Here is a 27,964-nt window from a genome sequence, read left to right as displayed (position 1 = left end):
ACTACATATTACTGGGTAAGAAAAGCTCATTATAGAAAACCATGTATCACTTGATCCCATTTGGTAGGAAGTGACAGTATAGTGCAGCAGTTCTCAAACTTTCTGGTCTCAGGAGTCCTGTACACTGAAAGATTACTGAGGATCCCAAAGAACTTTTGTATTTGTTTATGTGAGATATATAGACATTGATATACTGTACTTGAAAATAAAACTAAGCCTGCCTCTCAATTTTTCTGTGAACCTAAAACTGCTCTAAAAAATCTTTTTAAAAAAACTTAATTAAAGGAAGATACATGCTTAAATGGAAATTTCTCTCCCAAATAATGAAGGGAGGCTTGTTGCAGAAGATGATCCTGAGGTCAGGATTTGATAGATCATTGATAACACGCAAATATCCCTTTAGCCAATAAATTTTAGAATTTGTCTTGGGAGAAAAAGGTTTTACAAGAACTGTCAACAGTTTGTAAAAAGTACAGTGATTTCAATCTTTGCCTCAAAAGAGTTTGCAAACAAGCAGTGAAATGGTCAAGAGAGTGAAATGATGAACCACCTACAAACTTGAAAACAACTTTGTTGGAATCAGTAAATCTGAATTGAAACCCAGGGTTTCTTTAATATCTTGGTAGACTCTAATATCTATTGTAATTCTCATTCTCAAGGGTTTGCAAGTTTGCCTACTTTTTTTTTTTTGCTTTGTTAGCATCAAGTGATTAGGTCTTTGGAAGAGGAGGCCTTCCTGCTTGATCAGAAGCCCAGGGCTCAGTTGGCCAGCAGACCCCAGCCAGCTAGCTAGCTATGGTAAAATGTCTTGCCTACACAAGAAAATCCATCTTTCTGAGCCTGCGTTACTGACAAGTAAGAATAGTCTATTTTTAAACTAAAGCTGCATTTTACGCAGACAACTTACTAACTTGGGCACAATTAATTAAATATACAGTTAATTTTTATAACTATTCTGGCTCTAACATTTGTTTCAGCAATGTCCTGTGAAATTGATGAGAGCTTCAAGGAATTTTGTTTTTATTTGGACATGGGGAAGAACTGACAGTGGTGTGGAATTTATTGGGAGTGTAAATGTGGTTATCTAAATAAGGGATTATTGTTGTAAAGTCTATCAATAAAAATTTAGTGATTAAAAAAAACTTAATTAAAAAAAAGTGTATTTAAAAATAACAATACCTAACCCATATTAACAAAATAACATATTTTATGAAAAAAAATTATATTCCCCACCCCTCCACACATCAAATTAATAAGAGTAGTAGTATTGTTACTGTTTTACACTTTGGCAAATCTCTTTAATGTCTGGCTCAGAAGAAAGGTAGATTACCTTCTGCATTATAGCAAGTGTGTTAGTTTGTTAGGGCTGCCATAACAAAATACCACAGACTGGGTGGCTTAAACAACAGCATTTATTTTCTCAATAAATTCTGGAGGCTAGAAGTCCAAGATTAAAGTGTTGGCAGACTTGGGAATTCCCTGGTGGTTCAGTGGTTAAGACTCCCTGCTTTCACTGCCGAGGGCCTGGGTTCAATCCCTGGTTGGGGAACTAAGATCCCACAAGCAGCAAAGCAAGGCCAAAAAAAAAGAAAACAAAGGTGTTGGTAGACTTGGTTTCTCCTGTCTCCTCCTGGCTTGCAGATGGCTGCCTTCTTGCTGTCATACATGGTCTTTCCTCTGTGCATGCACATATCTGATGTTTTTCTTTCTTTCTTTTTTGGTTGTCAAATGATCCTTTATTGAAATATTTTCCTTTGCTGTCCTTAACTAGCTGGGCATTCCACTGCACCACTGTTGATGTCATCCACGATGTCGTGAGGGTGGCAGCCATCAACACTGCAGTCCACAGACTGGGCAGTCCCTGGGACCTCTTTAATGGTTCCAGATAGTTCTTGAGCTAAAAATAAGTGCCACATCTGTTGGGCAATGTTGACAATCTCATCAAAAATTGTATGTCCACTGTGCTTAATGTTCTGCTTCTTTCTGTCTCTTGGCCATTCCTTGAAGGCTTTGATGATCAGGGCAGAGGCAGAAGGAACTTCCTCAGTCTGGCCCTGTCTGTTCTGAATTGGTCAGTTTCACTGTCATTCTCGGACCCTTCCAATCACCAGTTACTAGGCAATATCATCAACCAATCTTTTTTGGAGACAGACCCAGGGAGCTGATCTCAGTAGTCAGGGGTCCAATGTTTCTTTGTGTGTCCAAATTTCCTCTACTTATAAGGACATCAGTCAGACTGGCTTAGGGCCCACCCTAACAGCCTCAGCCTTATTTTAACTTAATCACCTCTTTAAAGGCCTTATCTCCAAACAGTCACGTTCTCAGGTACTAGGGGGTGAGGGCTTCAACACATGAATTCTCAGGGACACAATTCAGCCCATAATAGTAGCTATAATGGGAAGTAGCTAGTAAAGCACAGCAGAAGTACTGAGAGCAAACTGAGTTTACCTCTAAAAACATGATTCTATAACCTAAACCTACCAACTTACAAAATTCTAGAAAACACAAAAATATACAAACATATATTCTATTAACCATCAGTGTGATGATGTACCATATCACATAGCCTCTGGAAAACTCCACTGTACACTCAGGAGAGAATCAGAGTGAAAAAGGCTAAATTATGCCTTAAATTTTTTATGAAAATAGTAGGACCTTCCCACCTCTCCAAGGATCTCAGGGACTCTGAGGGGTACAAAGACCACATTTTAAGACCACAGATACAAGCTTTATGACCTCAGGCAAATTCTTACCTTGTTAAACTTCAGTTTCTAAAATGAGGTTAATGATAAAACCAACTAAGTGGGCTTGTAAAGATTTAATGATAAATACACATTATTCACAATAAATGACAAATGTGGCATTCTGCTAATATTAGCTGTTATCATTTGTGAAAAATTAGTTAGCAAATGATACATGTGCTTAAATGCATAGGAAGTAGTAACCTCTGGATGAGGAAAATTTATTTTTTAAACAAATATTTAAATTGAAGCATAACACTGGAAAAAGCATAAGACAAAGTAGATAGCTTGATGATTTTTCACACAGTAATCTTAATTTACCTTTGTTTAAGAGATTATTTTATTAATAACAACAAAAAAGTTACTGATAAACAACCACAACAGCAGTCCCTTTTCTCACCTATAGCATCCTTGGGTTTTGCTATCCGTCTCCCTGTAAGCATCAAGACAGAATCTGAGAGGTGTTCCTTAACTCAATACCCCTCTGGTACCATCAGGTTCTCTTTGGCACCAGGAAAAGCACACAGTGCAAGAGCAAACCTGAACCAAGCTTTGTGTCATTATGAAGCTGGATTCTCATCAGTGTCCAATTTAGTAAACTCTGAAGTTCACTTAAAAAATAACCCATTATAGGACTTCCCTGGTGGTCCAGTGGTTAAGAATCCGCCAATGCAGGGGACACGGGTTTCAAACCCTGGTCCGGAAGATCCCCACATGACATGGGGCAACTAAGCACGTGCACCACAACTACTGAGCCTGCGCTCTAGAGCCCACGAGCTGCAACTACTGAGCCCATGCCCCACAACTACTGAAGCCTGCACACTGCAACTACTGAGCCAACGCACTGCAACTACTGAAGCCCACACGCTCTGGGGCGCGTGTGCCACAACCACTGAGTCGCGTGCTGCAACTACTGAAGCCCGCGTGCCTAGAGCCCATGCTCCGCAACAAGAGAAGCCACCGCAATGAGAAGCCCGTGCACCGCAACAAAGAGTAGCTCCCGCTCGCCGCAACTAGAGAAAAGCCTACGTGCAGCAATGAAGACCCGCACAGCCAAAAATAAGTAAATAACCATTATAAGAAACATTTATCATGTTTCTACCAAGGGTATGGAGTTCATTTGGGGGTAACTCATTGTGCCCCTTCAAAAAAACACCAATATTATTCTCCATAACAAAGTTCCTTATATAATAACACAGATCTTGTGTAATAATCATGGTGAGAGATTTTTTTCCCCTTCTCCTCTTAGAGGAGTTGAAGGTGAATTCAGTGCCTCAAAAGCCAACTGGAGGGATGTTAGGTGCAATTTAACTCTATTTCAGTGCAGAATGAACTGCAAAGTGGTAATACTAAGGGAGACAGGATTATAAGCACAGAAGTAAATCCTCCATCCTTGACCCCATTACAGTTTGGTGAAAGGGGACCTGGAATCTTGAAAAATTCTTTTAGCTCCATCAAAAATTATTTGCTAACACTGTTGCTCTTTTCGAAAAGTTCTACATCAAAACTACCTGCTACTCCCCCTTCTACAACAGTAATTTAAAGTGTACTTTCTTTAGAGCTACATTGTCTCAAAAATTTGTCTATTGGCTTCTAAAAGAAAACTTAAAACATAAAATTTTTTTTTCTAATTCTACCAATACCTACAAACTTACAAAACAAACAAAAATACATAAGCACACACTCTATTAACCATCAGAGTGATGATGTCACCATACCACATAGCTGCTGGAAAACTCCACTTTACAAGCATGAGAGAATGAGAGTGAAAAAGACAAATAACTTGTGAAAAATTACTTAACAGTATGATAAGTCCTTAAACGCATAGTTACCTCTAAATACTAAATAACAGAATTTCTAATTCTGTTAAGAATTTAGCATTTGATATATAAAGTTACATTCTCCAAAGATAAAAATTTTTTTCCTAAAAACATAAGTCATACCTCTGATACTCAAAAGAAGACATCTTTACTTCCTGGTCAAGGTTGCCCAACGGCAGCTGTCAGAAAGAAATCAGTAAGACAGAAGCAGGACCAAGAAGAGATGCGGGCACTGAATTTCAGTCGACTCTGCTATTCAGTACTACCTCTGGGAGCACTCATTCCCATATGCCACTTAACAATCAGAGGTGAGTGAGGTAAAAGCTCAACTTAAATAAAAAAATGAATATTACCAGTAGAAAGCTTTCTGGGGAAAAAGCAACCCTGCAGGCACCAATACGTAATTCCTGGATGAAAAATATGCTATGCTACTGAATAAGTGATGGCAGCAATGTATCCCAACACACACTGACTAAGGGGGCCAAACTGAAACTATATAATAATACTAAAAGAAAAACACAGTTACTTTAGAAATTCATTTATTCACAAACGATCTGTGCAGTCACATTGATAACAAATCTCTGAGTGTTATATACAGCCCTTACCATGTCGTGGCCTTATTAACACACGGGATTCAGAATCATACTTCTCAAATAGAAAGTAAGAATCAAGATTAAGACTAAGGAATGAAGGAAAGAGAGAGGCCATGGAGGGAGAAAGGCTGTGAGGGGGTAGAGATGAGAGGAAACAGTGAGGCTGGAGCTCCCCAGCAGAGAGTGTGGCAGGACTCATGGGTGGGGCAAACCTGTGCTGGGAGCTCCCTCCCTTTGCTGGTCTGCAGCAAGGAAGGAATGAGTGCCTCCTGTGGCTGACACTCTCCCAGGGAACTCTGCATAGTCCTGCTGATATCACCATTGTTTTGATTGCTGCTGCCCTGAGAAGTAAACAGAAAAGAGGTACAATACTGCAGCTCCATCAGTGGCATGGGAAGGCGAGGGTTAGGGTAGGGTGAAGGAACAGGAATCTAAGAAATATAAAAGGTACCAACTTCAGAAGAAAAAGGACAGATCAAAGTAAAAGGTAAAAACTTTACCAGTTATTTTGCTAAAGTTTAAATTCTAAGTAGTTAAGGAATTGAAAGCAGGGTCTCAGATATTTGTACACCCATGTTCATAGGGCATTATTCACAATAGCCAAGAGGTGGAAGGAACCCAAGTGTCCATCGACGGAAGACTGGATGAACAAAATGTGGTTCAGTCGTCCCTCCACATCCATGGGTTCCACATCCGTGGAGTCAACCAACTGCAGACCAAAAATATTCAGAAAAAAAATTACAGAAAGTTACAGAAAGGAAAACTTGAATTTATTGTGTGCCAGCAAATATTTACATGGCATTTACATTGTATTTGGTATTATAAATAACTTAGAGATGATTTAAAGTATACAGGAGGGTATGCATAGGTTATATGCAAATATTATGCCATTTTATATAAGGGACTTGAGAATCCACAGATACCAAGGGAGGTACTGAAACCAAGGGAAACCGAGGGATGAGTGTATATACATCGATGGAATATTACTCAGCCTTAAAAAGGAAGGAAGTCCTGACACATGCTACAAAATGAATGAACCTTGAGGACATTATGCTAAGTAGAATAAGCCAGTCACAAAAGACAAATACTGTATGATTCCACTTATATGAGGTATCTCAAGTATTCAAATCCATAGAAAGAGAAAGTGGAATGGTGGTTGCCAGGGGCCTGGGGGGTGGGGGGGAAGAAGAGTTGCTTAAATGGGTACAGAGTTTCAGATTTGCAAGATGAAGAAGTTCTAGAGATATTTCACAACAATATGAATATACCTAACACTACCAAACTGTATATTTGAAAATGGCTTAAGATGGTAAATATTAGGTTATGTGTTTTTTACCACAATAAAAAACAAATTCCAGGTATTGATTAAAAGAGTACAAGGGGAAGGAAAAAATACAAACCTTCTAGAATCTGTAGATATTATCTAGGTGGAGAGATTAATAAGATCACACATCTGTAATTCTCTTTTAAAGTATTAATATAAGAGTTTAATGGTTGAGGCAAAATCAGTAGGTATATAAGAAATAATGCAAATCTGAGCTCCACTGGGCTTCAGAGGTACATTTTCAGAGAAGAGCTTTGGAAAGAGAGGTAGACCCTGTGAAAGATGAACAAGCTAAGGGTTACAGGCGTATGTTCTCCCTGTGCTCACAACCATCTCGCTGACAGTGGGATGACTGTGGACCACCATTAGACACCATGGTATCCTTGGGAAACCACCCAGGAAAGTTATCACCCAAATTTCCACATCCCTCCTTGGCAATTAAAATGATGATACTTTCCCTCAGCACCTTTGTGAGGATGTTTAATTTCCAGTGTTTCCCAAGATCCACCTCAGGAGAAGTCAATTTGTCCACAGGAGGCATAGTTTCCAAAGCTGTCTACTGTGAACCTCTGAGAGATGTGAATTGAACTGAGCTTTAGGGTACCAAAGCAGAAGTTCTCAAATAGCTGAAAAGGAAGAATAAAAACTCAGAGTGAATATCCAAAGAAAATCATAGATGAAAACATTGAACATCAGATTCTCTTGTAAAAACACCACAACAATCCCGACAAACCTCCTGTGCTTTCTTTTCAGTATTTATTCTGAAAAATGATCCTGGAGAGGAGGGATAGGAGCGGGAGTGAGAAAAGAACAACAGCTCTTCGTTGATTAATTGAAAAGCCTCCTCGGACAAAATGCACTAGAGAAAGAGCTCTGAGAAGTCAACTCCAAAATGTATCTATTGAGCAGATATGACCAGGAACTCGTAACAAACATCCTAGGGCCATACCTTGATCCATAGGGCCTAACAAAGCTGCTTCTATGACTTTCAGTTACTGACCATGCAGGATGTTAGTTTTGTTACAGCCAGGATAAAATTTGATATAATATATTCCCCCACCTCGTCAACAACATTTATTAGAAACACTGACTAAAATAAACAGAAGATAAGGTTCCTGCCCTACAAATAATTCTGATAACCCAGCGAGGAGTACAGAACACTTTCGCACACAAAACAGCCAGAGGAACACTTCTATTGAATGATATAACAAGTACAAATGATAATATTTATCAAAAACCTTTCATTAGACTTTGGATTCAAGCCAGCATCCTAAAGTAAATGCTCTTTACTAAAATTCTTTATTTAAAAAGCTTTCAACTTTGTCAGAGGGAGGGATGAGCCACACTCTGAGAAAGACCTGCTCTTGTAATTAGTACAGTTACAAGGCAGAATGCAAAATGACATCAGAATTCATTCGAGGAAAATTAAGCCACACTGCTTAGATAAGGAGTGTCAAAGAGTAAAGGTCTGACCTTCTTCTGTTAGGATGCAAGAGTTGCTCTTTCTTAAAATGTCAGCACGATCCTGAGAAAGCCTTTCAGTACGTGAACCAACAATGCTTGAGTAGAACCTAAAGCTGAGACCTTTGCACATTAGCAAGTGACTGTCTTGTCTCTTCACTTATTTTTATAGTATCTCTATAGCCATGGACTTCAGCCACTGTCACCTTTCCTCTTCCTGCAATTAATGGCCTAGCAAAATGCCCGGGGTTCATTTAAAGTCTAACTTTATAAAGCCCAGTAAATACTGATTCTTCAACATGACATCAACTTGACCCCAAAGATCTATTTAGAGGTTGTGTGCTTCATTGTCTTGTCTTTCAGAAAGGTGATCAGCTCTTGCCTGCATTGATTTACACAATTAACTTCTCTTCCTGGCTTCAGCAGCCTGTTCAAACCATATCCACCCTTTTGTGCAAAGAAATACAGCCCGAAATGTTTATCGGCTAATCCCTTTGCTGAACGTTAATTTGAAGTGAAAGCCACGCCAACAAGACTGACAGATTTACAGCTTTACAAACTGAAGCCTTCTAGGTACAAAGAAGACATAACCAAAGGGGCAATAAAAGACAAGGCAAAACAAAACTAAAAGGGAACTCATAATACTTTCAACAAGTTCGTTTTTAGGGATTAGCAGTCCATGGTTCTTCTCTTTGTACCTATGCTTCCAAGTGATGGAGACACCACAGCTAGGAGCTGGAAAGTACTTACCTCTGATTTCACTTTGCCTTTTAAATACTTATAACCTCCAGACGGCATGATTTGCCAGGGAGATTTCTCATGCTTTAAGTTTGAAGCAAAGAGTAAATACGGTGATAATGAAGTTAGCTGGGATGTGATTTCAATGCAGTAATCACACAAATTAAGAGAAGACTGAACACAAATTCTCATGCTCCTCTAAGGCAAGAGCAGCAGGTGGAAAGACTGAAGTCAGTCTAAACTTACGACAGGCACGTGGGAGCTCGGTGGCTGTGGACAGACGACACCACCCATGGTACAAGATCATAATGGGTAAAGACTCAATAAGACGAACAAGTCGAAGTACCTTCCTTGTAAACTGTAAAGCACTACTGAAAAGTAAATATTTCCTATGATGTTTACAACATCTCTCCGCTCTTCTTAACCTGTCCTTATTCTACCTTCACAGGCTGCCATCTTCTTCCACACCTTTTGATAACATCATAATCAAATGGATTTCTTATCCAAAGTCCCTAGTGCAAGGCCAAGCTTCATTTTAGCCTTTCTTGTCCCCATGTTCTTGTTCTCTCTCTATGTTTATGACGATTTAGTAACAATTTTTCATAGTTATTTTATTGTTTAGTCATTGTTTTATCTTTAGTCTTAAGCTTCTCTTTTAGTTCTGCCAATTATTTCTGGTGACTCGTTAAAATATAAGCTCTACAGAAGAAAGATCTTTTATGTTCTTCAAAGCTGAATCCCACTATATGCTGTGACTGTATCTATGCATATGATCAATAAGCATCTGTTGGATAAAATGACAACAAAATCGAATGTTGGAGATGTCTGTGTACTTCACGTAGGAAAAGAGAAAACTATAACATGGCCTTGTTTAGATGGATATAAAAATCTCATTTATAGATCACCACCTAGGAATCCTTGAACAAGACTTACCCAATGGTATTACCTCTAATGCAACCTCAACTGTAACTACTTGTGAAGAAAGAATTTATAGTTATTAGTAATGGAAATTTCACATATTCCTTTAAATTTCCATGTGTTTCTTATTTGTCAAAGCCTAGTCTTAGCTCAAATTTCTGATCTAGAATGTCACAGAGCACCTGATATTGTGCATTTTCATGTAAAGAGGCATATGATGTGGTGTTGTCCCCCAGGCAACTGCCATCTGGTTAGGGAGATGGGGTATGTGTCAGAAGAGATGCATGTTGATGACATGGGTGTGTTCACCTTGTGAAAAGTTACTGTATTATGTATTCAATTAAAGTTTACCTAAAACAGTATAGGTGGCAAAGGTTAAGTGTGGGAGGAGAGGTATAGGCAATTAATAAATGCAGCGGGAGGTAAGAAAACAATGGATGTAGAGGGCTGGGGCATCTAGAAAAGCCATCTGGAAGAGTCAGAAACTGAGCTGGGCCTTGTAGCAAGTCTAAGACTTAGTGAAGAGGAGGAGGGAGGGCAGAATGAAGGCAGAAATGGGTATGGACGGTCAAGTAGACCAGGTTAGATGTAATGGAGGGTTCCTAAAAAGAAGCAGTGAGAAGACTAAGGCTAGAGACATAAGGAAGGAAAATCAGATTAAGGGGGGCCCTGAGGGTCAGGTTCAGAAGTTAGACTTCATTCTAGACGGTGGGGAACCTGAAGGCTTCTGAGTAAGCTGGTGGCCCAAGATGAACACCAAAGGAAATTAATCTGGGTGTGGCATATTGATTGTGCTGACTGGAGAAAGGAACAAGAGAAGAAAGAAAAGGAGACCAGGGTAGCAGTTAAACTGTGAGATACTGAGTGCCAACTGACTAAAAATAGTAGTAGTGGGCCTGGAAAGACTGGAGCAGATGTGAAATACTATGAAGGAAACACAGAACAGACTGTGATTTGCTGGATGAGAGGAAGGAGATACAAAAAGAAGATGAGAAAAGTCATGGATGACAGGGTAAAGGGATATGTGAGGGTACCACTGATAGCGACAGAACATTTGAGTGGGAGCTATTTTATGGGGAAAAACAAAAAAAATTCAGATCTGTTTACACACTCATTCTGTGTCTTTAGCTGTGTGTCTCAAGCCCTTCTCCAACCAAGGGTTTGCCTGGTATGCTCTGAGAATATATATTAAAGACATGAAATCGTAGCACAGTTAAGTGGAAGCACATCACCATAAAAACTTTACAACTGTCTATTTTTTTAATTGAGTAGTAGTTCTCTATGTATTAGGGAAATGAACTCTTTGTGTGATGAACTGCAAATATATTTTCCCTCAATTTGTCATTTGTCTTTTCACTTTACTTATGGTGATTTTTACCATGTCAATTTAAATTTTTATAAACTCAAATATATCATAACAGATTTTTAAAACAAAGTTACCTAATGCCAATATTGTTATATATTAAAAAATCAAGGTGAACAACAAATATATACGTTGACAACAACACTAATGAAGTAAATATCATAAGAGCTAAAGTTTACTGAGCAAGCATGCATGCCAGGCATTATACTTCGGGCTCTGTGTGATGATCTGACTGCCTCCTCACAACCCCAAGAAGCAGATACTATTATTAACCCCCATTTTAGGGTTGAACCTGAAATTTAAAAGGCTAAAGTAACTTGCCCAAGAATACACAGCAAGTAAACAGTGGAAAATTGAAATTCATAAAGCTGGAAAAGAAAAAAAAAAAAGGAAATTAAGATTCAAACCCAGAACTTATATACAAAACAGAAACAGACCCACAGACATAGAAAACAAATTTATGGTTACCAAAGGGGAAAGGAGGGGGGAGGGATAAATTAGGAGTTTGGAATTAACATATATACACTATTATACACAAAATAGATAGCCAACAAGGACCTACTGTATAGCACAGGGAACTACACTCGATATTGTGTGATAACCTACATGAGAAAAGAATCTGAAAAAAAAAAGATATATATGTATGTGTAACTGAATCACTTTGCTGTACACCGGAAACTAACACAAGACTGTACATCAACTATACTTCAATTAAAAACAGAAAAAAAGATTCAAACCCAGGTAGCCTAACTCTAAGTCTGAACTCTTTAACCTCTGTACTCTACAGCCTCTCCTTGTGGGTGACGCCCCTTAAAACCTGGCCCTGTTAAACCACAGAGATCAAGCTTGACTCACAAAACTCCCAAAGACTGAAATGAACATATTTTTTCCTTGTTATTCCTACTTTCATTGCCACCTCTTATCCTGGACCTCATTTAAGAATCAGATGGCTCTAGTTCAGCTAGAAGAATTTTAATTGAATTCTGGATGAAAATAAGCACAAATCAACTAAATGGCTCCATTTAATTAGGTACCTGAATGGAGAAGAGGAAAAAGCTTAAACTACAAGTTTAAAAAAAGAAAAAAGAAACGTGGTTGCTCTTTATAGGCTAAAGTAGTTCAAGAAGAGCAAAGTGGTCTATTGTTTAGAAAATAAAAGACCTAACAGGAAATATTTAAATTAAAAAAGAATCAGGGTAAAGTATTTAAATCATATTGAGTTTTTTCCCCTCACTGTTGTTTTATAACAATTCCTTGGGGATTTTGAAACCTAAACCTTTTTCTTTCTGAAAACATTTCTCTCTGACGCACACACAGAGCCCTGTTGTGTTGGAAGCCAGCATTTTTTAAAGCCTGTCGTAAAGGAACAAAACAATGAACAGCTGCACAAAACTACAAATATTTGATAAGGAAATAAACATAGAATTTAAGACTGCCAATATTTGTGATATCACTTGTAAGTAATAAGTACTGATTTGGACAATTTAAGAAAATTTAAAACCCAAGTAAGTGTAAGTATGACATCTGAAAACTGTTAAGCATACAGCTGCTATCCTTTATTGACTACTCACAGTTATCTTCAGAAAATTAAACAAAGTTTTCCTATTACCAAGTAAAGAGACAAATGTGGACCACCAAGATGAAAGGTTTTTGGTCAAAACCAAAGCTTCCCTGACAGAATCTCAAGACAAAGATCTAACCATCCTGCTGTCCCTTGCTCACATGATCTGTGAAGCCTACCATTTTTAGTTTGTACATGTTTGTTTCTTAGGGAGAACACAGAAGAAATTACTGATTTCTGGTAGTGTAGTGGTATACACTGAAAGAAAACAAATAGCAAGATTTAAGGGCTAACTGTGGTCATCTTCCCTTGCATTCATTTCAGACCTTCTACTCCTTCCTCTCAGGCTCTATGACACAACCAACAAAGACCAGAAATAATTCCACATGTGACTAGGCTGCAAAGATGAGCCTCAAAATCTCAGCGAGAGGTGGGGAGGAGAGTAAAGAGGAACCTCCTAATATCTGTGACCTCAAGTTACAAAACTGAATGAATGGCCAATCCTCAACAGCATAATGACAGACATGTTGGGGATCCCTGTCCATTGGGCTTCCCAAATGAGGCTTGCTCTCTTTCTTCAATCTTAGACAAAGTAGCGGTCACTCTCTTCAAAGATCTCTCCTTTAAGAAAATCTATTTCTTGTGCTGGGTGGCCTCAGTGAACTATTTGCTATCTGATTTGACTTCAAAAAGAGGAAATTCAGTTTTGAAGTCTAAAATGGAGATTCAAAATATGTAAGTCCTGGCAAAAGAAATAAAAGCAAAAATGAACGAATGGGATCTAATTAAATTTAAGAGCTTCTGCACAGCAAAGGAAACCAGTGACAAAATGAAAAGACAACCTAATGAATGGGAGAAAATATTTGCAAATGATATGGCTGACAAGGGGTTAACAGCCAAAATATACAAACAGCTCATACAATTCAATAACAAAAAAACAACCCAATTAAAAAATGGGCAGAAGACCTGAATAGATATTTTTCCAAAGACATACAGATGGCTAAAAGGCACATGAAAAGATGTTCAACAACGTTAATTATCAGGCAAATGCAAATCAAAACAACAATGAGATAACACCTCACACTTGTCAGAATGGCTATCATCAAAAAGTCTACAAATAACAAATGTTGGTGAGGATGTGGAGAAAAGGGAACCCCCCTACAAGGGACGCCCCCTACAAGGGAACCCCCCTGGTAAACTGGTACAGCCACTATGGAAAACAGTATGGAGGTTCCCTATAAAACTAAAATAGAGTTACCATATGATCCAGCCATTCCACTCCTGGGTATATATCCCCCCAAAATTTAAAAACACTAATTCAGAAAGATACACATACCTTAATGTTCATAGCAGCACTATTACATCATAGCCAAGATATGGAAGCAAACTCAGTATCCATCAGCAGATGAATGAATAAAGAAGATGTGGTATATACATATATTTGTGTGTGTGTGTGTGTGTGTGGTATATACAGGAGTATTACTGTGCCATAAAAAAAGAATGAAATTCTGTCATTTGCAACAATGTGGATGGACCTAGAGAGTATTATGCTTAGTTAAATAAGTCAGACAGAAAAAGACAAATACTACATGTTATTACTTATATGTAAAATCTAAAAAATAAGAAATGAATGTATATAGCAAAACAGAAACAGACTCACAGATATAGAAAACTAGTGGACACCAGTGAGGAGAGGGAAGGGGGGAGGGGCAAGATAGGGGTATGAGATTAAGAGACACAAAATACTATGTATGAAATAGATAAGCAACAAGGATATACTGTACAACATAGGGAATTACAGCCATTACTTTGAAATAACTTTTTTTTTTTTTTTTTGGCCGTACCATGTGGCATGCGGGATCTTAGTTCCCCCACCAGGGATCAAACCCACATCCCCTGCAGTGTAAGCACCGAGTCTCAACCACTGGACCACCAGGGAAGTCCTAAAATAACTTTAAATGGAGCATAATCTATAAAAATACTGAATCACTGCTGTACACCTGAAACTAATATATTATAAATCAACTATAGTTTTTTTTTAAATTTATTTATTTTTGGCTGCGCTGGGTCTTTATTGCCGTGCGCAGGCTTTCTCTAGTTGCAGTGAGCAGGGGCTACTCTTCATTGCGGTGCACGGGCTTCTCATTGCGGTGGCTTCTCTTCTTGCAGAGCACGGGCTCTAGGCGCGTGGGCTTCAGTAGTTGTGGCTCACGGGCTATAGAGCGCAGGCTCAGTAGCTGTGGCGCACGCGCTTAGTTGCTCTGTAGCATGTTGGATCTTCCCGGACCATAGAGCGCAGGCTCAGTAGCTGTGGCGCATGCGCTTAGTTGCTCCGTAGCATGTTGGATCTTCCCGGACCAGGGATCGAACCCATGTACCCTGCATCGGTAGGCAGATTCTTAACCACTGCACCACCAGGGAAGTCCTTATACAATTTTTTAAAAATGTTAAGTCCTATGAAATTTATAGTCATTCCTGGTATGTGCAAGTTAAACTAACCCTTAGTACATAATCTGGTACAAATGAAAATAAGTACTGGTGTTCAATTAATGCAAGGATTTAGAAGGATGCAACGGGTCCTGTTTCTCCCCCAAGAAGGGATGATTTCTATTGTTTTCATGTATGGCAATTAGACTTCTGAAACCTAAAGTAAACAGGAATGGCAAACGCATGCTACTCTGAAGTTTTCCCAGTGTTTTTCTTCTATAATCTGTTTTACCAACTTCTATTTCTCACAATTACCTCCTGTTTACAGATAAAAGTATCAGTAATAACACTATTTTGTACTTAATAATAATGCTCCCCCACCTACCTCCCTACCAGGGATGGTATGCGGATGAATAGAAGACAGTCTGACAAGCACTTTGAGCTCTTTGGAAGGCACTCCCACAGGAAGCCTTGCTGAGGCTAAATAACACCTTTCATCTAAGGATCTAAAAAGTATCTCACAAAGCCCAGCTCATTAACCCTTCAAAAAATCACTGTGACATAAACCAGAGCTCAGCATTATTATCCCCATTTAAAAGATAAGAAACAGAGACAGGCTAGGACCACTAACACTGTGATATAAATTTAAGAGTTCCTGGGACCAGGCCTAGAACACAGGCCAGTAGAAGGCCATGTCCACATGGCAGTGTGCATTTGTCTCACAATCTGTAACAAATCTGTACCAAAGAATGCCAAGTGGGGAAGAAGTCCCATCCTTGGGCTATGCATATGCAATCAGACAGCAAAGGAAGCGTCCACTTGGTTTTGTGGCCAAGAAAGACAAGTAATGTGAAAAAACTATAATCACAGTCCTTGGAAGATTCTAATTGAAAAACAACAGAACAAATAATGGTATATTTCAGAAGCATTCTTCACGAAATTGTACCTCCAGGTACAAGAATGATAAGACTTTAGGTAGTAAACAGAAAGATATGGACAACAGACTAAAAATATAATAGATTTGAAAACTATCACAGCTCTTCATATGTCATATTGCCAATGTCACTTAGAATTAGGATCACAAGTAAGTTTTTTCTTTTCCCACAGGTAAGTTTTGTTTGTTAAAATTCCCCAAACCTAAAAAAATGATTCTGAGTTTCTGCCAAGGCACCAGGCAATTCAAATTCTCAAGCCTTGCCGTACCTTGCATTTTTCTTCTGGCTACGTGCAAGATTACTCTTGAAGAGAGTAAATACGAGAGATGTGAAGAGATAAGAAGGAAAATGGTGATCCAACACATCAGGCCAAAAACACCTTCCATCTACTTGAAAAATATTCATACAGGCTGCACTCACATTGATTCTTTCTAAATCATCACAAAAGAACACAATGGAGCCTATTCACACTAAGGTAAGCCATGTCCCTCTACACATACACAAACATACCCAACTTCACCTGGAAACCAAAGGTAGAAACTTCTTTTCTATTGAAGAGAGAGATCAAAACAGTTCTTAGGGCAAACTAGACTTCAATGCTTTCTTATCAATAACCACATAGCTACTCTCTCCCTCAATTTCTCCATCTTTAAACAGGGACAATACCTTACAAGGATATTCTGCAGTTACAGGAAGATAAATTATCAGATGGAATTTTGAGCTCTATTATTGTCACTCACCAACTATAACGTCCAATGCATCATTACAGGACAAAAAGCAGCTTCCTTAAAAGAAAAAAAGAAAAGGTCTAGAAGGAACTCTGATAGCTTACAGTCTCTGCAGTCATCAACTGGTTTCACGGGGCTATAATATTTTTAAAGAATGGAATAGAAACATCTACTTCAGAATAAAAGACAATGTGATTGTTAGGTGGTTACTATCCTACAGTCATCTCCAAATACAGCCCTAACTCCGCCTGAGACACCACATCTAATCTGAAACCTCAAACTGCAGTGATCAGTGGTGAGAGCCAATAATGATAGCTAATAATAGCCAATAAAAATAGGACATAATGTGCTTCCAAAAGGCCAGAGGCACCTCAGATCGATCGAGGGAGCAAGTCAAGGCCAGTCTGTGGGAGGAGTAATTCTTATCATCAATTACCTCTAAAAGGAAAGCAGCAAGAAGAATGTAACCAGTGGATCAGCTACGATTTTTCAACCTATCAGCACATCACTCCTGCTTTGGGCATCTCCATTAAAACAGTACCAAAAAGCTTGCATGTCACCAGAGCCCAAGTCTCATCTCCACTGACAGCAGTGACATAGGAACGTTATCAAGCTGCTCACACAGAATGGGAACGTGAACTTCCCTCTTTGATTCTGCTCTCCCAAACCACCTGCCTCTCTCAGCTGCAGAGAGCACGAGGAATGTTATAGGCCTGACCTGAAGAGGCGCCAGGCAGAAGCCAAACAGCCAGGGAATGAAGGCTTTAAAACCTCCTTCAAATAATTACGCAGGGTTGCACTTTTGGATGTTTGGCCTGAGCCTCACTGCTGACGTGAGGATTATCAAGTTTAAGACTCTGCTGGTAAGGCCAAATGACCTATTAGAGAGTGAATTAAAACTGCTATATACAAACAGGATGCCAGGCAGTTCTGCTGAGCACCTCAATACTCAAAATGCCAAAGGACTTTCCCTCCCTGCAGAGTCTTTTCAGTTTTAAAAAGAAGCAATAAAAAAATGTGGGTGGAGGTAGGAGGCAGGAGAGAAGAGGCTGTGCTGACACGGCTGAAGAACCCAGACCTCATCTCAGCACACAGCAGCACGCTCTGCTGGTTTCCACAGCAGCAGGTAGAATTAGCATCAGAGATGGGCCGCTGGGAGTTGAGTTTGCTGCAAAATTTCTTCCAGAGAAAGCCCTGCCTTCAGGCATGGATATTACTGCTTCACCAGGGAAAAACTGCCCCAGGTGGCTGCTGGCTAGCAGGGTCTCTTCAATGCCCTAAGCCTGTGACCACCAGCCCTAAGGGCAGATGCCCTTTCAGAACTAATCTAGGTAACGTTTCTGCAGATAAATTCTTTGCCTTAGAAGGAGGCTGCATAATGCTCATTCAAATCTGTTACCACTCTTACTTTCAGTTTGGTCATCTTCCCTCAGGGATTACTCATAATTGTCCCTCAAACAATAGCAACAGGAGGTAAGTGTTTGATCTTTGTATTATATATGAGAAAGGAAGTGCACGTCAGCAGAAAGCAGCAGAGATGATTTCTGCTCAGCCTGGGGGTCTCTAGGCAAATGGCTTTAGGGAGGCGGGGCACCAAGAGGCTGACTAGTGTGGCAAGTGACAAATTCAGAAAAAGAACAGTGAGAAAAGAGGAAAGGTCATCAGGTACAGCCACCTCCACTCCAACTTTTCCAACAGGAGAACAGCAACAAGAAAAGTTAAAGAGCAAATCAGATGTCCCTCGGCAACATCAGGCACCAGCAAGAGCACATATACGTATAAATAAGAGCTGTCCAAAAAATAGCTGTTTGAAATGCTTCCTTGGAAGGTGAGAGAGAGGTTGCCACATGTTATCTTAGATTTTCAACTAAGTCATCTTATTAGACAACAAGACGTGAAATATTTATTTTGTCCTCTGTCAGGACCATAGGAAACCTGCCTTCAGTAGCACCACTGGAACATTATCTATTATGACACACACTTACTTGTCTGTAATCCAGTCCAGATGGCCTCCTCCCCCTCTGCAAAGGTGTGGGCTAAAGGTCAGACAAAAGGCCTTGGAAGAGGGGTAGGGTTATCATCCCCACACACACCTCAGGAGCTGCAAGACCTCTCCAATTTAACAAACTGGTATCAATGTTTTAACCTACAACTGAGAGCGCAAACTTTGAACTGGAATTCTGGTTGACTTACATCTTGTTTTTCTACTTTTATTTTGTAATAATAATGTTCATCTACGAGCATTAGTTCTAAAACTGTTTCACCATTGAGATATGGGAAAGAAGACATGATTTCTTAAGAAATCGTCACAGCTTCATCGTGAACTTCACTCTCACTTCCCTTCTCTTTCCACAATGTCCTCTAACATTTGGAATAACACTTAGACATTGCTGGCACCAAGCCACCTAATCTAATATGGTTTCATTTGGTCTGGTCTCTAAACAATAGGCTGTCTCAAGGAAGACAGTGCCCTGTCACCATCTCTAGGTGCAGATTTATATTTGGTTACTGGTGTGTTTACACTGTAGCTAAAAAACCACAATGGAATGTATACATACAATGGAATATTATTCAGTCTCAAAAAGAAACTAAATCCTGATACATGCTACAATGTGTATGAAACTTGGAAACATTATGTAACTGAAATAAGCCAGAATCAAGGTAAATACTGTATAATTCCACTTACATGTGGTACCTATAGAGCCAAATTCATAGAGACAGAAAGTAGAATTATGGTTGCCAAGGGCGGAGGGGAGGGGAGAATGAAGAGTTATTGTTTAATGGGTACACAGTTTCAATTTGGGATGGTGAAAAAGTTCTGGAGATGGATGGTGGTGATGGTTATACAACAATGTGAACCTGCTTATTAATGACACTGAATTATACACTTGAAGTGGTTAAAATGGTAAATCTTATGTTACGTATATTTTACCACAACTTAAAAAAATAAAATAGACCCAAGTGAACCATAACCCAACTCCCTTCACTTGTGAACTACACCCAAAATGATATACTAGACCCCTACAAATGAATATATAAAAGAAATAAATATTCCCCACAATAACAACAGGCACCTTGTCAAAAGAGTTCATAGGAATGGGATCAGAGGGACCAAACAATCGAATATTTATCCCCATCCCCCCCCAATGCACCAAGCACGTAGCTTAGTGTTTTATCTTTAGCAGGTATTCAATAAAATATTTTTCATCCTGATAAAAACCAGAAAAGATTTTAAGAAAAGTAATTTTAATCTCATAATTCTTTTTCATTCTTATTGTCTTTGCCTATTTCTTGTCTTTGTGCAGGTTAGACTTTCCAAACCCATCATTCCCTGCCTGAGCCAAGACAAGGCATGAAGTATCCCAGTACCACTGCAAAGATGAATAACCAATAAACATAAATTCAAAAGAAGAGTGAAGGGAGAAAAAAAAACCATCTTGTATGAACAGACAGCAGCAGACCAGGGAGGGTGCATCTTTCTAGAACAGATGTTGGCTCTGTCAAAAATCAGCCAACTGCTCATTTTCCAGTTTCATTTTAACAATGGTTGTGCCTCACTGACAGTCATATCTTTAGCTGCTCTCATCAGTGTTTTAAGATTTCACTTTCCAGGCAAAGTGACACATAAAACAAATTCAGAGGATAAGTTTTGGTGAAATACTGCTTGGATGTGAATCTTCCCCCTGCCCCCAACCCAATAATCTAAAACAAGATAGTACCAAGCCAAACTGAAGCATTTCAAACTGTACTTTTCCTTATATATCTGATGCTCTAAGAAACTGCTCAATCACCTGTCAGAAGTCTTTCAGACTTTTAACATATAATACATTATTTCTATTACTAGCAAAATATGAAAAGCCCCTAATGACTTCCTGCATCTCCCATTTGCTCAAGTTTTGTTTTGTAATCATCAAGAATGGAGGCAGACTGCGAAAGTGGAAAAGGGGGAAAAGGTAGTGGACTGCCTTCTGTTTTCATAGAAAACCTTATAATACTTGTTATTTCTTTAAACCATGCATATGTATAACTTTTGTTTTTAAAAGAATATAAGTTTCCTGATGGCAGGGACCATGAGAGTCTTGTTCTATTAAAATCCCCAGTGCTCCACCTGGAGTAGCTGTTGAAAAAGTATTTGTTATTCAAGTAACTGAAGTCACGGTTCTTGAAGCTCTAAATGGCTCCTCGTAAGGCACAGCATTAAGATCACAATGCTTGTGATGCCTCCAGGGACTGCAGGCAGGGTCTGGCCCCTGCAAAACTCCTCTCCCTGACTCTTCCTCTAGTGCCTCTTTCAGGTGCTCACATGCACATTGTTCCTTCCTGCCTCAGGAAATTTGCACATGCTGTTCCTTCTACCTAAAAAAGCTCTTCACCACCATCACCTAGTTCTCTCCCATAAATTGGTTAGACTTCAGCTCAAATGTCACTTCCTCCAGGAGATCCTCCCTGTTTCCTGTCCCCCTCTCTTCACCAGCCTGATGGGGCAATGGTAGGCCTATCCCAGCATCCCCAAGGACCTTGTAGGTTATGTTAAGGTATTTACTCTTCTATCTAGAAGAGAATAGGGAGCCACCAAAGTGTTGCCAGCCAGGAAAGATAAGATCCAATATGCTGGTAGGTCTGGGGTTCAGAGAATTATGAACAGCAGCAAGCAGCTTACCTGGGACACAGACGACCCTTGCTCAACAAACAGTGGTCTCATCCTACCTCCCCAGGGTACCTCCAGTAATTCCCTATGGTAGTGTTTTCCAGAATGGGGCATGACTATCACTGGGGGCTCTAGGGATAATTTTAGTGGCATATAACTAAATATTTTTCAAAGAGTAACATATTTATTTCAATGGGGATTCAAAAATAAAACTTGCATTCTAAACCCATGGGAAAAAAAAAAAAAAAAGAATGGAGGCAGAGCCATATTTTATCACTAACAGAGCAAAGCAAGAGTGGCCGTATTTTGGCAAGATGTCTTGTCACAGGTTCCTTTCTAAATGCCACATTTTTCTGCTACTCATGCTAATTTTATTTATTTATTTATTTTAAAATTTATTTATTTTTATTTATCTTTGGCTGCATTGGGTCTTCGCTGCTGCGCGCTGGCTTTCTCTAGTTGCGGCAAGCGGGGGCTACTCTTCGTTGCGGTGCACGGGCTTCTCATTGCTGCGGCTTCTCTTGTAGCAGAGCACGGGCTCCAGGCACGTGGGCTCAGTAGTTGTGGCTCGCAGGCTCTAGAGCACAGGCTCAGTAGTTGTGGCGCACGGACTTAGCTCCTCCACGGCATGTGGGATCTTCCAGGACCAGGGCTTGAACCCGTGTCCCCTGCATTGGCAGGCGTATTCTTAACCACTGTGCCACCAGGGAAGCCCTATTCATGCTAATTTTAAAATTAACACAGGTTTACTTACAAGTTCACTGGTCTTTAGTTTTCATTCAATACTTTTTATTAATACCTTCTGTAATAAGGCATAAATGAAAATGCAAAAGAAATCACTGTTCATGTTTAATTAGTGCACACCACAGAGAAACACAAAATTATTTTTGGATGTATTTTGAAATAAAAGGAATTTAAATGTAAATTCAAGCTCATTATTATTCCTATCAGCTGAACCTTGCTGATGTGAAGTAATAAAGTTGCAATCAAATTTAACTGAAAAATGAACTTCACTTATTAATGGAGGATTGTGAGTATGAGTTACAGGTATATTTGACTTGGGGCTCTCTTTTCTTGAATTTAGTAAACTAATTTTTAAAAAGAAACATTTGCTAGAAAAGAGTTAAGTAAATGAAAATTCAATAGGACTGACTGCCGTTAACTAAATATTTATGACATAAATAATATATCTTGAAGGTCTATTAAATACAAGCATCATATCTAATCATAAAGCAGAAAGGGCACTGGGTGAAATAAAAAAAAATTGAACTAAACAGTAACCTTTAAGACAGTGGTCAGCAAACTTTTTCCATAAAGGGTCAGGTGGTCATACATTGTTCATCACAACTACTTAACTTTGGCACTGTGGCGCAAAAGCAATCAGTGCATAAACAAATGAGGACAGCTGTGTTCCAATAAAATTTTATTTAGAGACCCTGATATTTGAATTTCATATAATTTTTACATGTTATAAATTATTCTTCTTTTACTTTTTTTCAACCATTAAAAAAATATAAACACCATTCATAGTTTGAGGTCCATACAACAAAACAGGGGATAGGCCAAATTTGGTCCTTAGACCACAGCTTGCAGGACCCTGCTCTGAGAGTTACAATTTCAAGTAAGGGGCAAAAAATATCCCCTTTGTCAAACAAAATCTTTTTCTTTTCTTCTGCCAAAGGAAGATTCTATAGAAATTTATAGATTTCTGATTTCTACGGAAAACAGTTTTAGCCAATCCAGAAAAAGCTTCCCAAATGCTTGCCAGGCACAAGAGACATTGCTAAGCGCTGAGAGGCACGTGAATGGTGTCTGCACAAAGTAAGGAGAGGAGGGAAGGCATTAAGAGGTGGAAGCATGCCATAGACTGGGATGGTCCTTACCATTATGGAGGAGGTAACACCTGTATTGGACTTTGAAGAATGAGTAGGATTTGGATAGAACAAGATTGCAGTAAAAGAAAAACAGAAAGATAAGGACAAAACTTTAGGAAGTAGTCATACAAGGCAGTGAATTAAAAAAAAAAAAAAAAAAGAAGAACCAGAAAAAGGAAAAAAACCAGGAGAGCCAACTGCCACCGAAGCCAAGAGAAGACAACATTTGAAAGAGAAAAGGGCTTACAACTCTCAATGTGGTTACTGGGAAAAAATTAAAGTAGGTTAAGGCTCTGGACAAAAGGGGGCTACTGGTGCCTTTTTACATTGCGGTTTCAGTGTAATGACAGAGCTGACAGATAGGTTTCATGGAATTAAATGGAAGTTTGAAAAGGATGTTGGTGGGAAGAATGGCTTTAAAGAGAAATGGACTCTATTTTCTTAAATAAAACAAAACAAAAAACATTCTAGTGAAAGATGCAGCTACCTTATTAGTAGCTTGCTCAATATGAAACATCCTAATCAGGAAGTTGTTCCTTACATTAAATTCTTATACCCCTTGAAATCAAATGGGCCAAATTTTGTAATAAGATCAGGAATTAACAGAAGTTACATCTATCCTAAATGCTGGAACAGAACATAGGCAAGACTTCAACAAACTTTTCTGGAAGATGGTTATTAAAAAAAAAAAACCCCACAACCATAACAAATGGTTAGTGTCCTATTCCCCTCCCAAGAGCATGTCTGTCTTTCCATCTTCTTTTTTTTTTTTTTTTTTTTTTTATAATTTTTTACATTGATGTAGTTTCAGTCTTTCAGAAAAGTTACAAAAATAGTAAAGAGAATTCCTGGATACCTTTTATCCTTCTTTCTTTTTTCTTCATAACCTACTTTAAGAAAAGCATTCTTTCACTGATTTCCTGGTTTTTGTTCTTTGTAATGTGGATACTGCCAACAAACTCTGGACATTCATTTTAAAAAGTGCTGGGGCCTAAGTAGTTTAGTTAATGTTGTCCATGATTCAGTCACAAGTTGTAGGAAAGAAAAGTGCAATATAGGCTCACTCAACAAAACTGTTTGGAATTCATTTGGCTTCTTTAATCTGTTGGTTGATGTCTTTCATCAGCTCTGGCCCATTCTCTCTCTCCTCTCCTTCTGGGACTCCAATTAAATGTATATTAGATCTTCTCACTCTATCCTATATGTCTCTTTTTCTCTCATCTGTAATTTTTACCTTTCCCCTCCGCCCATGCAACATGTTGGATAATTTCTTCTGACAATTTCCACTTCACTACTTCCCTCTGCAGCTCTATCTAATTTGCTAATTTGCTGCTAAATCCATCCACTGAGCTTTTAAGTTCAGTTATTGCCTTTTTACAGTTCTAGCATTTCTACTTGGTTCTTTTCAAAACTGCTACATCACTTTTTCTTTGCAATAGTTCCCAATTACCTGATAAAAAAGTTGTTTTTAGCCTAAGTCTGATAATTCTAGTATTTCATGTCTTTATGAGTTCTGGATGTCTGTTTGCTTATGGTGAGTGGTTTCCTCATATGCCTAGTTATTTTTGTGTATTGGCTGTTTGGGGGGCAAAAGTTCCTTAGAAGAATATTTTTAGGCAGAGGGTAATAGAACTTTTTCCAGAAAGGATTTTTCTTTACTATTGCCAAGTACCTGGGAACACTACCAGTCCAGAGGCTCTTTCATCCAAGTTCAAGACTCCAAGGTCTGTTTTCTGCTTTCAGAACCCTAACAGTTAATTTTTGCACTGCCTGAGGATCCTCTTTGTCAGACTTTTCCCTATTTTCTATCTCTCCACTTTGCCAGAGATTTCCTTAGCTTTATCTTCCAATCCTTAATTAATATATACATATGTGAGTATATATGTTATTTCTATGAACTCTCTTCTTACAGAAGCCTTTTCCACAACATCTTGCTTTTATTTTCCAAGTAAATTCTCCAGAAAGTTGTACATTTGCTCCTCTAACAAGCTGCCTATTTTACATGATTGTCAAGAATGATGTGATTGCTTCCAATGCTGTGGATAAAAGCTCTTACAAAATATTAGTATGCCCAAGTGAAGTTAATAAATGTCAACAGTGTATAAGCATAAATAGCTTAAAGAGAAAGTGACACTTGCTTAGTGATTTTACTTAAATTAAAATTTCGGGAATTCCCTGGCAGTCCAGTGGTTGGGACTTGGCACTTTCACTGCCGGGGCCCAGGTTCGATCCCCTGATCAGGGAACTAAGATCCTGCAAGCCGTGCAGTGCGGCCAAAAAAAAAAAAAATTTCAAGTCATAGAAATATCAGGTAGTAAAAATGACACCATAGCTACGGTGGTAATGAGACATAGCAACTTTTTTCTACATTCAATTTGCTGTTATTCATACTGATATAATAGTGCAATGGAACATTTAGTGATAGATTTTCAAGGAAAGGCTTTCTGCGAAAGGTGAGTTTTGAAAAAAAAAAATTCTAAAGAAGAGCCATGTGACTAAGAAGTAATTTTCAAGAACAGTATGTAATGTGGCTTAATACTGAATTGGATAATAAAAAACACAATATTTTCTTCCTTAGAAATAACATACTTTCTAAATGCTAGTCTTCCTCTGTAGTCGTTAATATCTTTTTAAACAAAATTACTACCAAGTTCTCAATCTAATCTCTCTTCCCTTGAAAAAATAAAAATGAATTCATCTTTTCAATATTCTTCTAATACTCTGAAACAAGTAATCATTGAAAACAAGCCTCTTCACTAAGAGTATTTAAGAACTTAATTGTGCCTTTGTTACCTTAGGACAAATAGACCACAGAGTTGGCCAGGGAAGGACATGTGAGGCACATTCTGCTTTTTGACCTTGGTAGTAGTTACAGTGTTCACTTTATGATTATTTGCTTAAAAGTACATATACGTTTTATGAACTTTTACCAAAGAGAATAAATAGTATGTATTTTTAAACAGCTTCCTTTATAGAAACTTCTCTAAGTAAAGAAAACTAAATAAAGCTCTCATTTAAATGCATTCATTCTAACTGTCCTTTTAAAGAACTTTAAGAGGCAGCGATGGAGCAAAAGCAAAAATGAATGAAATACTTGAGTTACTCTCATTTACATCTTTCAAGAAAAGTCTCAATGTACCTAGCTAGATTTAAAACATATTTTCAGACAAAGTACTATTAAATATTAATATAGTCAAATACTGCCAATTCCCTCTTTCTCTAAATTTAAGTATTCTTATATATAAAAAGAAAAAAAAATTCATCTCTTTTTTTACTTGGTTTATATGTTCCAGGATTTTTTTTTTTTAAGCATCTTTATTGGAGTATAATTGCTTTACAATGTTGTGTTAATTTCTACTGTATAACAAAGTGAATCAGCTATACATATACATATATCCCCATATTCCCTCCCTCTTGCGTCTCCCTCCCACCCTCCTTATCCCACCCCTCTAGGTGGTCACAAAGCACAGAGCTGATCTCCTGGTGCTATGCAACTGCTTTCCACTAGCTATCTATTTTACATTTGGTAGTGTATATATGTCCATGCCACTCTCTCACTTCGTCCCAGCTTACCCTTCCCCCTCCCCGTGTCCTCAAGTCCATTCTCTATGTCTGCGTCTTTATTCCTGTCCTGCCCCTAGGTTCTTCAGAACCTTTTTTTTTTTTAGATTCCATATATATGTGTTAGCATATGGTATTTGTTTTTCTCTTTCTGACTTACTTCAATCTGTATGACAGACTCTAGCTCCATCCACCTCACTACAAATAACTCAATTTCATTTCTTTTTTATGGCTGAGTAATATTCCATTGTATATATGTGCCACATCTTCTTTACCCATTCATCTGTTGATGGACACTTAGGTTGCTTCCATGTCCTGGCTATTGTAAATAGAGCCACAATGAACACTGTAGTACATGACTCTTATTGAATTATGGTTTTCTCAGGGTATATGCCCAGTAATGGGATTGCTGGGTCGTATGGTAGTTCTATTTTTAGTTTTTTAAGGAAATTCCATACTGTTCTCCATAGTGGCTGTATCAATTTACATTCCCACCAACAGTGCAAGAGGGTTCTCTTTTCTCCACACCCTCTCCAGCATTTATTGTTTGTAGATTTTTTGATGATGGCCATTCTGACTGGTATGAGGTGATACCTCATCGTAGTTTTGATTTGCATTTCTCTAATGATTAGTGATGTTGAGCATCCTTTCATGTGTTTGTTGGCAATCTGTATATCTTCTTTGGAGAAATGTCTATTTAGGTCTTCTGCCCATCTTTGGATTGGATTGTTTTTTTGATATTGAGCTGCATGAGCTGCTTATAAATTTTGGAGATTAATCCTTTGTCAGTTACTTCATTTGCAAATATTTTCTCCCATTCTGAGGGTTGTCTTTTTGTCTTATTTATGGTTTCCTTTGCTGTACAAAAGTTTTTAAGTTTCATTATGTCCCATTTGTTTATTTTTGTTTTTATTTCCATTTCTCTAGGAATTGGGTCAAAAAGGATCTTGCTGTGATTTATGTCAGAGGGTTCTTCCTATGTTTTCCTCTAAGAGTTTTATAGTGTCTGGCTTTACATTTAGGTCTTTAATCCATTTTGAGTTTATTTTTGTGTATGGTGTTAGGAAGTGTTCTAATTTCATTCTTTTACATGAAGCTGTCCAGTCTTCCCAGCATCACTTCGTTCCAGGATTTTTAAGTATCTAAAGAAATGGTACTTTCACAATGCCCTTTGATTTTGGACCTATAGTACTGTCTATTCCTTCCCAAATATATTATTGTACCTTTATTTGTAACAAATCATCTCTGGTGAGTACAACCTAGGGCTCTAAT

The 27,964-nt window shown here is 38.4% G+C and overlaps 1 protein-coding gene across 5 annotated transcripts in view; it reads right to left on the bottom strand.

Annotated features, from left to right (window-relative positions):
- Positions 1 to 5,083: 5,083 nt before the first annotated feature.
- Positions 5,084 to 27,964, bottom strand: part of ASCC1 (activating signal cointegrator 1 complex subunit 1) — a 181,940-nt gene continuing 159,059 nt past the window's right edge. For 3 of the 5 annotated variants that reach the window (XM_036828958.1, XM_036828957.1, XM_036828959.1), the window contains 2 exons: positions 6,945 to 7,104; positions 5,804 to 5,863 (listed from right to left, as the gene is read on the bottom strand). In XM_036828958.1, the coding sequence (XP_036684853.1) occupies positions 6,988 to 7,104 (117 nt within the window). In that variant the 3' untranslated portion in view covers positions 5,804 to 5,863; positions 6,945 to 6,987. Of the gene's footprint in view, positions 5,864 to 6,944; positions 7,105 to 27,964 lie in introns of all 5 variants that reach the window. The other 2 variants (XM_036828961.1, XM_036828960.1) reach the window with 1 other exon arrangement.

Source organism: Balaenoptera musculus, chromosome 16, assembly GCF_009873245.2.
Source record: "Balaenoptera musculus isolate JJ_BM4_2016_0621 chromosome 16, mBalMus1.pri.v3, whole genome shotgun sequence".
Lineage (NCBI taxonomy): Eukaryota > Metazoa > Chordata > Mammalia > Artiodactyla > Balaenopteridae > Balaenoptera > Balaenoptera musculus.
This window is presented reverse-complemented; position numbering and strand designations above follow the sequence as displayed.